This window comes from Neophocaena asiaeorientalis, unplaced genomic scaffold, assembly GCF_003031525.2.
Source record: "Neophocaena asiaeorientalis asiaeorientalis breed wild unplaced genomic scaffold, Neophocaena_asiaeorientalis_V1.1 scaffold670, whole genome shotgun sequence".
Lineage (NCBI taxonomy): Eukaryota > Metazoa > Chordata > Mammalia > Artiodactyla > Phocoenidae > Neophocaena > Neophocaena asiaeorientalis.
The window spans coordinates 1,128,854-1,145,483 of record NW_020175080.1 but is presented as its reverse complement, the minus strand read 5'-3'; the positions used below and the strand labels follow the sequence as shown (position 1 = coordinate 1,145,483).

General features: G+C 38.3%; 1 protein-coding gene across 2 annotated transcripts in view; it reads left to right on the top strand.

Moving 5' to 3' along the window:
- Positions 1–202: 202 nt before the first annotated feature.
- GALNT1 (polypeptide N-acetylgalactosaminyltransferase 1) overlaps positions 203–16,630 on the top strand; it is a 69,551-nt gene continuing 53,123 nt past the window's right edge. For both annotated transcript variants that reach the window (XR_003005808.1, XM_024764144.1), the window contains exons 1-2: positions 203–328; positions 11,238–11,412. Coding sequence is in view for 1 of the 2 variants with exons in the window: in XM_024764144.1 (XP_024619912.1) it covers positions 253–328; positions 11,238–11,412 (251 nt within the window). In the remaining variant the exon portion in view is untranslated. The remainder of the gene's footprint in view (positions 329–11,237; positions 11,413–16,630) is intronic.

Here is a 16,630-nt window from a genome sequence, read left to right as displayed (position 1 = left end):
ATCCACATGGAAGAAGATGACATTGAATCTCTACTTAAACTGGAAAGGTAAAACTTTAAAATTTTTAGACATTAAAACATTATTTTTAATGATCTCTAGATAGAGAAGAGTTTCTTAAGACATAGAAAATGTGAACTATTAGAGGCACCTCTTGGGAATTCCCTAGCAGTCCAGTGATTAGAACTCCGAGCTCTCATTGCTTTATATTGCAAGGTGGTCCTAGCCACCTCCTTGATTTGGGTACTCTTGGATATGTTCCTGCTGCTTTACTTCAGTGAATGCAACAAATGTGATGAAAAAAAAGAGAGAGGACTTCCTGCTGGGGATGGTGAGTGACATTTTATAATAGTGGACCTGTTTTGATATATATGTCACTTGTTTGTACTAACTAATTTGGAAACTATAAAATTTTAACATTTTTAGATTAATAGTAATCCCTGGCTTCCTATATATGATGATCATATTTCCATCAGTTCTCCAGTAGGTTCTTCTAACAGTTAAAAGTATTAAAGTATCCTGTATAGAATTGCTAAATTCAATTTGTGTGTTCAATGTTAAATGTAGTTAATTTTCTGGAAGTTATATTACCAAATACTGTAGGGAATCTCATAGCTGGAACTACCAAAATTGTACAGGAGATTAGTCTAGTGTCATAATGCTGAGTGGAGCGTTAAAATTGCATTATCAAGTATGAGAGAGAGTTCTCCAGCCTTCCCATCTCAGTCCTAAGGGAAGAAGTCATTTTAGGTAGATGTGGTCTGGTGAGTTTGTTTTGTTAATGCTGTAGATAGCTCCAGTTAGCACTTTTAGGGAGAGCTTATGAAAAGATCAGGCTATAAAATCTGGGCTGCAGTGAGAACACTGCAGTATCTGATATGGAAAAGGAAGGAAACACAAATATGAAGGACCTAGTTTGGAAGACTGACATTTTTGACAGAGGGCACCTGAAAAATTCAGTTTTAGACTCCCTGTGTTTAAACCAAAAAGACAAATGCTGCCTTTTTTTTTTTTTTTAAACAAAATGAAAATGACTTTGCATTGTGAATTAGTAATTCAGCTATTCTGCGCTCTGAACTCTCTGTGATTAGTTATAGAATATCTGGCTAAACAGTAATTCTTTTTTTAGGAATTATTTGTGAATGAGTACTGTTTTATTTGAATATGTAGCCACATTTAAATATCTTGCACTTTTATAATGAAAGCACCTGGTCCCTTAAAATTTGCAGTCTAAAATTATTTATTTGTATTGGTAGGTGTGCCTACTTATTGTAATTTTTACAGATGGGATTGTGTAACCAGTTCTCTTTATTTCATGGGAAATCTGCCTAAAATTAGGCTCAGTTGCTAACACTGGACTTTAGTAATACCTAGGCTAACCCCTGACTTTTTAATTTTCACCTTCCCCATAATTTTTTTGCCTATTAATTTGTTGACTTTCCTGGTTTCCTTTATGGCCCTGCTGTTTAGTAAGTTTGTCGGGTGACAAGAGCTATAACTCTGTCAACATTTAAATCAAATCAAAGGTATTGCCATTCACCAGTAAGAAACTAGCATAATTCTTGTCCCAAATGGAACAGATTAACTTTACCCTCACTCCACCTTAATTTGTTACCATTTATAGTGGGAGCTCATGGTGTTCTGTCTTAAATGCAAAGGCATGAAAAGTAAGAAAGACTGGGACCTCTGTAGTAGGTGAAGACACACTTAGTGAATGTTTTTTAAACTCTGATATGTGCTGGGCAGTGTGCTATGTGCTAGTGACATACACTTCAACAATACAAAAAAGTTCCTCCCTTTGGGGAATCCCAATCCAACAGGAGAGAAAGAATATGGTAAAATAGTGATATGATAGATAGCATACTAGAGATGTGCATGAGAGCAGAAGGAAGGAACACCGTGGGGCATCTGAGAAGGTGCAGCAAGGAAGTGTAATGCTCAAGCTGTAGTATCAGGGTGAACAGGTGTTTGTTAGGTTTGATGGGTGAGGGGAATACCTTCCAAGCAAAGGAGAGAAGCATGTGCAAGATAAGCAAGTGAGAGACAGAGTTGATGGATAGGAGAATGTGAGGAAAGAGCATGGGACGAAGCTGGGAGGTTAGCAGAGGCCACATCACAGGAGGCCTTTTATGACATGCTAAGGGTTTTGGACTAAATCCTGTAGGTGAGGCATGACATTGAAGGATTTTTTTGGCTGCGTCAGGTCTTAGTTGCGGCATGCGGGATCTTTTGTTGCGGCGCACGGGCTTCTCTCCAGTTGTGGTGCGCAGGCTCCAAGGCGCGTGGGCTCTGTAGTTTGTGGCATGCAGGCTCTCTAGTTGAGGCCCGCGAGCTCAGTAGTTGTGGCGTGCGGGTTTAGTTGCCTTGCAGCATGTGGGATCTTAGTTCCCTGACCAGGGATTGAACCCTTGTCGCCTGCATTGTAAGGCAGATTGTTTACCACTGGACCACCAGGGAAGTCCCACTGAAGGATTTTAAACAAGGAAATCAGTAACCTGATGGGATCCAGACTTTCAGAAGGAAGTTTGGTGGTCACGTGGCTGATGTATTGGCTTGGTGTTTAAAAGCCAAAGTTCCTTCGGTTTTTAAATAAAAATAAAAGACACATTTTTCATTTTCACCAAGAGCTTTATTGAACAACATATTCACAGTTTTGTACCACCACCTTCTGCCATTATTCAGGCAACTTCATAATTCCATCTTCCCAAAATTTTTTATCTTTTTGAGCAAAGAACTCTTTCAGGTGCCTTTTACAGTCTTCCAGGGGATTGAAATTTTTTCCATTAAGAGACTTTTGTAAAGACAGAAATAAATGGAAATCTGAAGGTGCAATTGGTGAATATGGCGGGTGAATCAGAACTTCCCAGCCAAGCTGTAAAAGTTTTTGCCTGGTCATCAAAGAAACATGTGGTTTTGCGTTAATCCTGATGGAAAATCATGCATTTTCTTTTGACTAATTCTGGACCCTTTTCGTCGAGTGCTGCTTTCAGTTGGTCTAATTGGGAGCAGTACTTGTTGGAATTAATCATTTGGTTTCTGGAAGGGGCTCATAATAGAGGACTCCCTTCCAATCCCAACATATACACAACATCATCTTCTTTGGATGAAGACCAGCCTTCGGTGTGATTGGTGGTGGTTCATTCACTTGCCCCATGATCTCTTCCATTCCACATTATTGTACAGTATCCACTTTTCATCGCCTGTCACAATTTGTTTTAAAAACGGAACGTTTCGTTACGTTTCAGCAGAGAATCTCATGCGGAAATACGGTCAAGAAGGTTTTTTTTTCGCTTAATTTACATGGAACACAAACATGAAAGCGATTTACATAACCAAGCTGGTGCAAATGATTTCAGCGCTTGATTTGGATATTTTGAGTATGTTGGCTGTCTCCCATGTGATATAACATTGATTGTTCTCAATTAATGTCTCGATTTGATCACTATCAACTTCAACTGGTCTCCCCAACCTTGGAGCATCGTCCAGCAAAAAGTCTCCAGCACAAAACTTCGCAGACCGCTTTTGACACGTTCGATCAGTCACAGCACCTTCTCCATACGCTGCACAAATATTTTTTTGTGTTTCAGTTACATTTTTACCTTTCTTGTAATAATAAAGCATAATATGCCAAAAATGTTGCTTTTTTTTCTTCCGTCTTCAATGTTAAAATGGCTACACAAAAATTCACAGATTTTGATGTTTTTTTTTTTTAATGCATGACATATGACAGCTGTCACAATACAGTCTAACAAAAATGTTTCAAATGGGGCTTCCCTGGTGGCGCAGTGGTTGAGAGTCCGCCTGCCGATGCAGGGGACACGGGTTCATGCCCCGGTCTGGGAAGATCCCACATGCCACGGAGCGGCTGGGCCTGTGAGCCATGGCCGTTGAGCCTGCACGTCCGGAGCCTGTGCTCCACAACGGGAGAGACCACAACAGTGAGAGGCCTGAGTACCAAAAAAAAAAAAAAAAAATGTTTCAAATGAAGTTAAAGACAAATAAGCACTACTAGAGCCATCGTATGGGAAAAACCAAACAAACTTTTTGGCCAATCCAATACTAGAAGGGAGTGAGACAGCAGAGAGTGGATGTGAGGCCGTTGGGAAGGTTTGGAGAAGTTCTTGGGGCCTACACTAAAATGACACTGGAGATGGAGAGGAAATAAAATATATGAGAAGTTTGTAAATAGTGGCATTTACATAGCATGGGGAGTCACTGAACGTAGGTAATAATGGAAAGTGAAAAGTCTAAGATGACTCTTAGGTCTTCCTCTTTGGATGAATTGATACGAGGTGGGGCCCCCAGAGGCAGAGTGGCTTTGGTGAGAAGGCAGAAGGATGAGTTGCGTTTGGAGCGTTTAACGTTGGGGTGTTGGGAGGGATGTTCTGCAGCAGAGGGTGGCTGGGGTAGGGCATGTGGGCGGCAGTGTGGGCTCCAGCAGTGTGTGGATGTTGGAAGAGACAGGCCAGTGTTGGAGAGGATCATGGAGGGTCAGCAAAGGGAAATAAGGCTTCTGGAAGTCAGAGTAGGGGGAGAAGCCAGAGGGAGTGGGGTCATGGAAATCCAGGAGTGATGTTTGTTCAGAGATTTTACCTGAGATGAAGAAGTGGTTCTGATGTGTTTCCCAGCAGGGGGCTTCTTGTGACCCTAGCAAGTGCCATTTCAGTGCCAGTGGATTTGATATTACTGATGTGTAGCTTATCCTTTTAGGAAGCTTCCACACAAAGAGATAGTACAGTAGTTTAAAAGAAAGGAATGGAGCCAAAGTTGGTTTTCTATGAATGTATGTATTTTTTATGTATGTTGAGGGAGAGGTTTAAAATATAAAGTAATGAAGTAATACTTGAAAGAGCCAATTCTCAGCAGATGAGACAGTGTGGTGTCAACCATAAGAAAAGGATTATCCTTGAAGAGGATTCTAAGGTTAATACAGTTTTGGAAAACCACTAGTAGCATGAGCATCAAGGAAAAGGAGTAGCTTTTATACAAAGTACAGAAGTACAAAGTAAAGGAGAAATGGGGTGAAAGTAACAATGTGGAGCTATGAGAGAGCGTCGTTACCTCCTGGGAGACAGAGAATGAAAGTTGTTGAGGGTTGTGAGGTTAATGGGCTCTGGGGAAGAGCTGGATTTAAGTCTGGTAGATGGGGCCCCTGTTGAGACAAGACGACGTATTGATAGAAGCTTTATAATGGCCTGGGGGCATCAGGGTGTTGAGTGGGACAGACTGAGAAGGCCATGAGCAGTGGAAGGATGAGAGAAGCACTGAGCAGTAAGCCAAGAGGTGAGTTAATAGCTGAAGGGAGAGACTTGGAGAGGCCAGCAGTTCCAGATGGGGCCCTAGAGCATCCATTTTTTCAAACTGTGTTCCATGTAGCCTTAAGGCATTGAAGGGAAAGAGTGAGGAAATGATTTAGGGAAGGGGGACAATTGATGCTAAGCAAGGAAAGTTTGAAAAATCTGCTCTGATGTGAAGTTTCAGTGCAGTGGGCGCCGAGAGGTCTCAAGTAGCATCAGAGGCCTAAGGTTAAGGCTCTCAGCATAAGGCTGCTGAGGAATTGTGGTGCCACTGAACAGACCTTTCACTAAAATTGTTGGGAGAGGGTTGATAGGTGATGGCATCGAGGATGTGGACCTTCTTAGTGGAATTAGCAAGTACGGTCAGTGACCTAGAGGAATGTAGGTCTTTTTTGATAGAACACATAAGGTCTCCAGGATATTCGTTTTCTATGGCATTTGAAAAACCAAATCAAAACAAAAAAGCGGGCTTCCCTGGTGGCGTAGTGGTTGAGAGTCCGCCTGCCGATGCAGGAGACAGGGGTTCGTGCCCCGGTCCGGGAAGATCCCACATGCTGTGCCATGGCCGCGGAGCCTGCGCGTCTGGAACCTGTGCTCCGCAACGGGAGAGGCCACAACAGTGAGAGGCCTGCGTACCGAAAAAAAAAAAAAAAACAAAAAAGCAAAAAAATAATGAGCAGATACAACACTCCAGAGCAATTGTCTCAGTGTTGTGAGGACCTCATTTCTGAACTTCTTTGAACTGCTTTACAGTGCCAATTTGGTGAAATTTACCAAATTCTGTTCTTTATACTATTGTGTGCAAAAAGGTGTCTTATTTTTAAGCAGAATGGATTTGTTATCCTTATGATAATGCTTATAAGATTATCGTTGATATATTTAGTTTTCTAGGATTTTTACATTTACTTGTTACTTGCCTGCGTCAGGTAACAACAGGCCAGTCTTTGGTGTTTCAGAGGGTTTGTTTTGTTTTGTTTTATTTTATTTTCCTGAGCATTCTCTCTCATAGTTTTATTCTTGTATTTTATACCCCAGACTATCTGAGAATAGCAAAATTCTTCTGTTGCTAGAGAATTAGATTAGATTCCCTTTGAAAAAACACGGTTAGTGTGGGTTATGTCTTGGGAATATTTCTGCAACTCTTCTGCTTTTTAGAATTAACTCATTCATTCAATTTATGGATTTGGATGTTGCATAGACTATTCAGTATTTTTACAGATGCAATTTCAAGTAGGAATTAATCCTTTCTGCCAGCACTGTACTTGATTTTCAGATTATTAAAATGTTGATTATTCAAGTTTTCATGTACTTCTGCTAGAATTATTTCAGTTGTCAAACAGTAGGAAAAGTTTGAGAACATATTTTATAGAAGAAACTTCTGATGATTAAAAACTTAAAAATATTGTTAGTAAAGGCTTTCAGAAACTCTTTATTACAGACTTTTAGTGTGCTTAGAGTTTTATTTGAACACATTGCAAATGAATTGAATATAAAATTGGAATGAGGGTTGAAACTGACAGGTGTTGAGGTAGCAGAGAGTTATCAATGAATTTTATATGCAATAATATTTTGATGTTAAAAAAATCAGGTAATTTGCTTTGTTTATAGAATACATATTATATACACTAAGAAAGCAAAAACATTTCAGTTATCATTGTAAGCCACATGCCAATTTCAGAGATGTTAAAATATGGGAAAAAATATTTTGGAATAAGTGAAATATAGTGCATAAAAATAGTAAAGATAGTTGTATAATAAGGTAAGAAAATTGTTTGGGAGAAATGATTTTAGCCTTTTATCTTCCCCATCTTCCCCAAATGGGTATCATGTAACTTTATACCTCCTTATTCCACTTCCATGAGAAAAATACAAACTAGAAATTTGTAAGATTTATTAAAACACATTCATAGGTATGTCATGTGGTTTGTATATGTGAATTTTATTTGGCGGCATTCAGAGTGAACCTGTAGTTTTTTCGAAAATTAAATTTTCTAAAACATGAAACTTCTGTACATTGTCATGTAAATGAAGTTTAAAGTGTATAATAAAATGTTTGTTCTCACATGATACTTTGGAATAACACCTTAGTCACCCCCTTGTCAAAGTTGATTTGATTTTTAGAAATGATCTGCCTATAAAATTTTATGGCAATGAAAGTTTGTTTTTCAGTTCGGGAAATGATAATATCCAAACCCATTTCATTTGCTTTCAAACAAGTTTCACTGAACTCTTTTTTAATTTACATGAAAGAGTGGTAAGTAGAATACAAGGAAAGTTAATGCTTACTATCTTCTTTGTTAGTTGCTTTTTAGTACTGCAAGTGCATTAGTAGTAAAAATATTCACTAGCTAGTTGCATTTTATCCTGGCATCTTTGCCAAAGAAAATTAGTTTACTGGTTGGTGTAATTCTTCAGGATATTATAATTTCTAAATTAGAGTATTGTGGTGGATTCTGTAAGTCATGCAGTAGTCATATAACTTTTGATTAATGGCCATTTTAAATGCGGCTCTGAGATCTCGTGTATCAGTAGGTTAAAGTATATAATGTGGGTATTATACCAGATATTTAGATTATTAGTAAGTACCAGGTGACCAAATTTGTAAAATATTGCAGCCAGGAGGATTTTATATGTTGTGCAGTTTTGCCCAATTCTTTAAGACCTCAAGGCTAGAGTTTTACTTCACTGTGATGGGGCAGGATTTTAACTTCCTGGTCATACAGTCTCTTAGGCTGTAAGCAATCAAGTTTATACTTACTGGTTCTTACCGTAATAATTTCTTGAGTGCTCATTCATGCTCCCCCAATCCTCATGGAAAATTTCCAAACATAAACAAAAGTAGAGAAAAATAGAAAATTGTTCTCCCATATACCCATCATCTGGCTTCGACAGTTATCAACTCAAAGCTAGTCTTGTGGCATAGATACATGGATACCTCTTTCTTTTTGTCCTCCCCACCCCCATTTTTGGTTGTGTTGAAGAAGAAGAAATTGCTTTCTTTGTTTTCTCCAGTTTCCCACAGTCAGGATTTGCATCCCTTTAATGTTGCTTTTTTTTTTTTTTTATCATTTCCTCTGTCCCCTATATTTCCTGTGAATTGGTAAGTAAGTCCAGAGGCTTGATCAGATTCAGGATCTACCCCACCCTGCCCCCAGCAAAAATATGTTATAGATGGTGTTCTGTATAACTTAATATTCAATTAAAAAACTGAGTAGTGTGAAAATGTTTCCATTTTAACTTTTCTTTAAAGCATCTTCTTATGCTAAAATAGGGCACAGGTAACTGAAGGATATTTATAATCAGGGCCACTAGATGTCTCCCACCTACTCTTCAGGTTATCTGTGCCATGCAGATAAAATAACTGTTACCTCTAGAACTCTGCTGCTTCATACTGACCCCTGAATGTCCCAACGCCCAAATCTGTTAATTACTTTTTATTTTCAGAGACAGGTAAGTAAGAATTGACTCTGAGAGTTTTATAATTTATGGTTTTTAAAGTTTTAAAAGCTTATATAGGCATTATACTTCTGTACTTACATTTTTTATTACACGTGGCATTGAAAATTTTTGTCACTGAGAATTTTTTCTTATATTTAAAGAGCTTACTTGACAAAAATTAGCCAGGATTTGTTTTTAAAAATTGTATTATAGGGCTTCCCTGGTGGCACAGTGGTTGAGAGTCCGCCTGCCGATGCAGGGGACATGGGTTCATGCCCCGGTCTGGGAAGATCCCACATGCCGCGGAGCGGCTGGGCCCGTGAGCCATGGCCGCTGAGCCTGCGCGTCCGGAGCCTGTGCTCCACAATGGGAGAGGCCACAACAGAGGCCCGCGTAAAGAAAAAAAAAAATTGTATTATAAGAGTTTCCTATAATTTATTTCCTAATATTTTAACTTTCTTCCTGGAATCACAGTTCATTGTGAGAATGGGGAAAGTTATTATCCACCATTTTTTTCCTTGATAGTCCTCTAGAATAGATTTTATATTCTAGACAGTTTTTGAAGACGCAGTGAATAATATTCTGCAGCTCTGGTATTGGTAGGTTGCTTTGTACTCCATCTGAACAGTCATCCTGTAGGTCAGCTTTACCAACTAGAGCTGTTCTTGGGCAGATGAAGCTTGGCTGAAATGAGCTGGTTTGTCTACTGCCTTGATGTCTTCATTTTTGTCCAGAGACTTTCGGGGATACCTAAAAAAAAAACTGTAGGAGAATAAAACTTTCAGCTTTAAAAATAAACAGGTAATGTACAAAACAGATATTTTCATCCCATTCTTACCCTCACCTCATTTTCTACCCATCCCTCTTAGATGGGGAGTTTAACAATTTTTTTTCGAATTTAATATATTCTAGAACATATTTTTCTTGGAACACTTTTCAGCATCTCAAAAGCATATAGCAAGGAACAAGATTTGGGAATTGCTGATCAGGAATATTATTCTTTTTACTAATATAGCCGGTCCTCCATATCCGTGGGTTATACAGAGGCCTGACCGTACCACACCTTTTTATATAAGGGACTTATGCATCTGTGGATTTTGGTATCTGCAGGGCAGGGTGAGGGGGGTGTCTTGGAACCAGTCCCCCATAGATACTGAGGGACAACTGTATATTACGAGATAACATTACTTCTGATTAGAATTATATTTCTTTTTTTTCATTAATAAGGTTATTTACTAGATATATTTCAAATATGTAATCTACATATATGGAATACATAATTTTAACACATTCCACTTAGCATTTTTAAAAGTGAAACATTTTTCTAGCCCACAAAGGAAATGTTAATACCTTTCCAAAGGTAGGAAGTTTAAGCCACATGAGGGTAGAGAACATGTAATGTCTTGTCTGCACTGATCCTCAGTGCCTGGCACAGTGGCTGCTATGATGTAGGTGCTCATTAAATATTTATTGTTGGAAGGCTGTATTTTCTCACTTAAGTGCAATAAAATAAAAAATTTACAATGAATGTTTGAACAAATAAAAAGCTCAAAGCATAAAAGAAATTCAAAATAAAGAAATTCTCAAGAATTATATTTCTTGATGCTCCACCTTGCATAATGCTTATTATAATGTCTACTATTGTCAATTCTAGGATTTCATTTTGACTTATTTTGAATAACACTTTTACTCACATATTAATTTAGCATATGGTTATAAAATGCCTGTAAAACAATGCTAAGCTCCACAGAAGGTACATGAATGAACAAAAAAATCCAGCTAAAAAAGAGATCATAATCTAGTTAGGGGAGGGTGTCATAGGCAGGTTTAGCGATCATAATAAGAGAGAACTATTGATTAGAGACATAGAGCCCTGGATGTATGTAGTAGTCAAGAGTAGTAAATGGTCACTCTAGAGAGATGCAGAAAAGCTGCAGGAGAGAAGCTGTTTTAGCTGGGCCTTGAAGGACAAGTGTGAGTTTGGTATTGCAGAGGTAGAGGTAGGAAGGAGATGACAAGGGAGGGGCCAGTGTGAGCAAAGGCATCAACGCAAGAAGACATGAGGCACATGGAGGAAAGTAGTGGGTGCTGTTTGACTGGAGGGTGAGGATCCGGGGGGTGGGAGGTGGAGACCCCAGCAAGTGGTGGGTTTGGGAAGTTAGATTAAATTTCCTATTAAAGAGATTGGCCTCTAGGAGACCATGAGAATAACACAATGAAGGCTGTGCTTTAGGGAGATAAATGTGGTAATGATATCCGAGATGGGAGTGCCAAGGCCATGAAGTGATTCAGGTGAGTGGTGCAAAGTGAGGAGGTCTTGAGTCAGGACGAGGCGTGGAAGCGGAGGACAAGGCGGCCCCTAGGCCGTGTCTCAGACTGGGAGAGGATGGGCTCAGAAATGGCTCTGGTTGTTGAGGACATAGTTTAAACTCAAATGTTATTAAACAGAAACATGAATCAATTGTTATACAATTAATGTTAGTTAAGTTTCCTCCTTATTCTTAGTTCTAGAGCCAGTACAAAAGCCTCATGAAGGTCCTGGAGAAATGGGGAAACCAGTCGTCATTCCTAAAGAGGATCAAGAAAAGATGAAAGAGATGTTTAAAATCAATCAGTTCAATTTAATGGCAAGTGAGATGATTGCACTCAACAGATCTTTACCAGATGTTAGGTTAGAAGGGTAAGTACCTAGTGTGGTCCTAATAGTATTTAATATGGATGAAAAGTATGTTATGAATTCCCAATAAATTGCACTTTAGTGTTGACTCTTCTTAAAGTGGTTGTTACATCACTAAGTTACTACCTACCCCCCCACTTCAATAATTAAATGCTGATAAAATAATACCTCAAGTTCTAGTGATCATTGGGACTATATATTTTAGGCTTTGGAAGATAATTGTTTATCTTGATAGATTAGTAGGGATTTTAAACTTCATTATTTACAAAACATTTATATAGTTAATTTTTTAATTTGAATTTTATTTTATTTTTTTTATACAGCAGGTTCCTATTAGTTATCTGTTTTATACATATTAGTGTATACATGTCAGTCCGTATCTCCCAATTTCCTTGGTGTATATAATTAATTTTTTACAAGATTCTTTTAAGTTGTGTGTAACTTAAAACGGTGAAGTATACAGTCATAAGCATACAGATTACTGAATTTTTACATATGTATGTACCTGTCTAACCATCATCCAAATCACCTTATAGAACATTTCCATCACCCCTGAAAGATCTCTTGTGTTCCTTTCCAGTCAATACTCCCACCCCCCAGGGGCAGCCATTGTTTTGATCTCTAAACATAGATTAGCTTTGTCTTTCTTTGAACTGTTTATAAATGGACCCATACTGTTTATATTCTTTGGTGTCTCTGAGATCCATATTGTTGCATATATCAGAAACTTATTCTTGTCCATTGCAGTGTTGTGGTTTGTTATGTGAATATACCATAGTTTATTTACATGTTGATAGATATTTGTGTTGTTTCCACTTATTGACTATTGTGAATAAAGGCTATGGTGACATTTCTGTGCACATTTTAGGAAGACTTAAGCTCTCATTTCTATTTGGTGTACGTATTGGGGAAAGAAATAGGGTGTACACTTAAGTAGCTTTAGCACGTGCTGCCAAACATTTTTCCAAGATGGTTGTAGCAACTTACACTCCTACCAACAATATAAGGCCCAGTTGTGCCATACAAAGAAGGTAATACAAGGTATCTGGACTAGAGGACAACAGGCCCAGTTAAAAGCAAGGGAACTGTACAGAGAAAGGTAGATCAAGTGAACATATGCATTCTAGCTGTTGAGACCCCCTAGCCACCTTGCTTTCTGTGGCTCCCATTAATGCCAGCAGCCAGGCTTTATCCCTCCAGGCAGGAGATTGGAAGATCTTTATCAGCAGAATTGGACTAGCCCTAGAGAAAAGCAAAACAACTGCAAACACTGACATCAGAGATTCTCCAACTTAATAGCATAGCCTGATCACTCCAGTGGAGTATACTCATAGTCACTAAGCCTCACTTAAATATTCAGAGCTTATATTCAGTTTTTTTGCCTTCCATTTTTAGTAATAGATGACCAAGGAATACTAGACATCACAGGAAACCCTCAAACATGTAAAGTATAATTCAAAACTTTAAGCAACTTGGAGGAAGCAAAGACTGACTATTGAGGGGGAAGAAAACTTAAAAAGAAATAATTAGTAATCCCAATGAAATAAGAAAACATATTACAACCATAAAACAAGAATAGGATACCATTCAAAAGATAGACTGAGAGGGCTTCCCTGGTGGCACAGTGGTTGAGAGTCCGCCTGCCGATGCAGGGGACACGGGTTCGTGCCCTGGTCCGGGAAGATCCCACATGCCACGGAGCGGCTGGGCCCGTGAGCCATGGCCGCTGAGCCTGCGCGTCCGGAGCCTGTGCTCCGCAACCAGAGAGGCCCGCGTACCAAAAAAAAAAAAGAAAAAAAGACTGAGAGAACCTAAAAGAGCTTTTGGGAATTAAAACAAAACAAAACTCAGTAGCAGGTTGGGAGGAAATCTTCCATAAAAATAGATCAAAGAGATGGACATTAGTAAAAGCTTATGAAATTGAACTATCAATGAGGACCAATATTTGATTAATAGGAGTCTCAAAGAGAACAACAAAAAAGGTGAGGAGAGGGATAGGCAGGTGGGAAGGAGAAAATTTATCCACCAGATTTTCCAGAACTGGACTGTACAGGTTTTGGATTGAAAGACCATTAAGTTTTCAGGACAATAGATGAAAACAGACTGCACCCCCAAGGCATTGTGACTTTCAGAACACTGGCAATCATTCCCTGAAAAAGACCTCTTATAAGTTTCTCTTGAGAAGAAAGCAGATCACAGTCAAAGGATTATTTATCAGAATATCTTCAAGCTTCTCAGCAGCAACTCTGGAAACAAAGGAGCAAAATTCTAAAGGAAAATAACTTCCAACCTAGAATTCTGTCTGCATCCAAATTAACAATCAAGTGCACAGGTTAAATAAGGACATTTTGGGAATGCAAGGTCTCAAACCATTGAACTGCCACCACATATCTTTTCTTGGGAAGTTACTGGCTTGGGCTCCAGCGAAAGAGGACTTAAATCAAGGAAAAGGTTGACACAGGATGTAGAAGACGGGAGATCTGATGTGCGAGAGATGGTGGGAATCTCTGGAAGATGGTGTAAGGACAGCCACGGGTGAGAGTTGGGCAGGCAGAGAGGCAGCCAGCCCAGGTGGGAGCAGCTCAGAAAATGCTCACCAGGAGAGACTTCAAGGAAATGTTGTTGAAGTCATACCTGATAAGGCTGAATGTCTTGGAGAGATTTAGACAATTGATGGAGAATTTGGGATTGAATTAGTAATAAGTACATAGAAAACCATTGCAAGAAAAAAACTAAACAATCGTTAAATCCAGGGAAAATTTTTTAAAGTTGTTCAGAGAAGGCAAAGGTAATCATAGTTTATTACATGGCACAGCTATGAATAAGTCATAATAAGGTAACCATTGAATATTGTGCATGTAAAAATTAAACTGAGGGGATATAGAGTATTCATCCAGCAAATTGGTTAAGTGGACATCAGTCAAGAGAAGCTTCATTGTAAACTTAGATTTTCACAAACTGTGTACTTTCCTGAGTAATTTAAGAATTATTGAAGAAAGCTAGACTCCTCAGGGAAGTCTCAGTAGTGATGTCTGCGTTAAAAAGAACCTTAACTATTATTGTTTATAGTAGAGTTGGTTTTGCGCTTTTAATAATTCCTCTAAATACATCACCACTCTCAACACATTTTATTGTTTATTTTTTAAAATCTTTTACATGGTTCTTGAAGATACTTTTACTAATGAGTAGCTTATACGTATATTAAATATATTATAAACACTAGCTTTTGCACAGTGAACAACTTCATGATATAAAGATCAGTGTTTAAATGGTGTGATACGTGTGCTTGTGCACCAAATTTTGGGCTTGATGAGGACTTCTCAGACTTGAAAAAATCCTGCTTTGTGCTGGATTGCTAGTCCCGCTGCTAATACGCAGTCCTTCTGGCCAACCATTGGGTCTCTGTGGGATAGGCTGCTTCATGGGGTGGCACAAAGTCACTACTACCACTGAATAGCCATTTTTTGCCTTCTTGTTCCATTTCTGTGCTTTTATCCTTTTTTAAAAAAAGAAGTTTTGAAAAACTTTTTATTATGGAAATTTTCAAATATATACAAAAATAGAGATAATAGTCTGAACCCTAATGTATTCATCACCTTGCTTCAACAGTCCTAAAAGTTCTCTTTTATACCCTCTAAGATGTCCTGCAACAATCTCCTTCTCCTGGTATTTACACTTCTGTGTGGTCTCTTCCTGTGTTGTGCTAGGGTTGGTCTGTATGGCCAGCAGTACAAGTGACGGAGTGTCATTTTCAGGACTGGGTTATAAAATATACACTATGGTTTCCAACTTGGTCTTTTATTCTCACTTGGATCATTGACTCTGGGGTAAGCCAGCTGACATGACAGGAATGGCCCCGTGGAGAAGCCCACATGGTTTGTGGATTTTGGGGATCAACCAGGTGAGTGAGATTAGAAGCAGATTCCCCAACCTCAGGCAAAGACCTAACCGTTTGCAAATATTACAATATTTGTCTCCGAAAGATAGGACTCATAGAACAAAGAAAAAGGAAAGGGAAAAATCATGATACCATTTTTCATACCTAAAAAAAGTCTTAACAGTGATTCCTTGATAACATGAAATATCCAGTTAAATTTCCCTAGTCATGTCATATATTTTCCTTTTTTAAGAGTGTTTGTATCGGGATGCAAATAAGGTGCACACATTGCAACTGGTAGGTATCTATCTCAAGTGTCTCTTAGTCTGTAGGTTCCTTCTTCTTTTTTCCCTTACAGTTTATTATTTGAATACGAGGTAGAGCATCTTATATCTTTCCTGAGTCTGCATTTTGCTGATTGCTGGTGCCATTGATTGTGTTCTTCTGTTTCCTCTCTTCCCTGTAAATTGGTAGGTTAAAGGCGTTTTGTACCAATATCCTTGAAGTCAAGTAAGTTGTGACCTATTAGACAGGCCTATTATACGTCCCATCAGTCTGTTTTCTATCATTGAAACTCCTGTTAGCCAGGCATTGGACTGCTTGCATTGATTCTCTTAGTCCCTTTTATTGTTATCTTTTCTCATCTTTCTGTTCTACTTCCAGGGAGAAATGCTAGGCTACCTTTCAGCTATTCTTTTGAATTTTTTATTTGTTAAAATTTTAATTACTAAGTCGTTGCTGTTGTTTTCTGAATTAAAGATACAGACACAAAACCCTGCAACTTAACTTTTTTATTCACAGAAATGTTTGTGAGATGTTTAGTATGTAACATTTTAATCTTTCTAGTTTTTAAAGTAATTTTAACTTTGGTTTACAAAATTATCAGTCCCATGAGGCAGGCTGCTGTTAAGTGCCTCAGAGAGATTGCTGTAGCTCAGGACAATTGAATCAGGTTTGAATCCAGGTCTTCTGACATTTAATTCCCTTCTTTCTCTGCCTAATTGCTAAAGGTTATTTTTTTCTCATTTTCTTAACTATTACTTTTAATGTTAGATGAAATTCTGGAAACAGATTAAAATCATGTATTTAGTAGAATTCTCCTTATTTTCTCATGTTAGATAAGCTTCTCTAGATGATTTGGATAAACTCTGGGAGTTGGCTCTGCTTATAATTTTTAAGACTTAACGGTTTTATAATCTTTTAGGTGTTTTCAGTAACGTTGTTATAATTCTATAAATAGTCATTGGTAGTTCTAAGGCTAATATGTATTTTGTTTCCGTTAAATACAATTTTGAAAACAATATTCTAACATAAATTTTACTCTTTGTATCTGTATTTATCCTC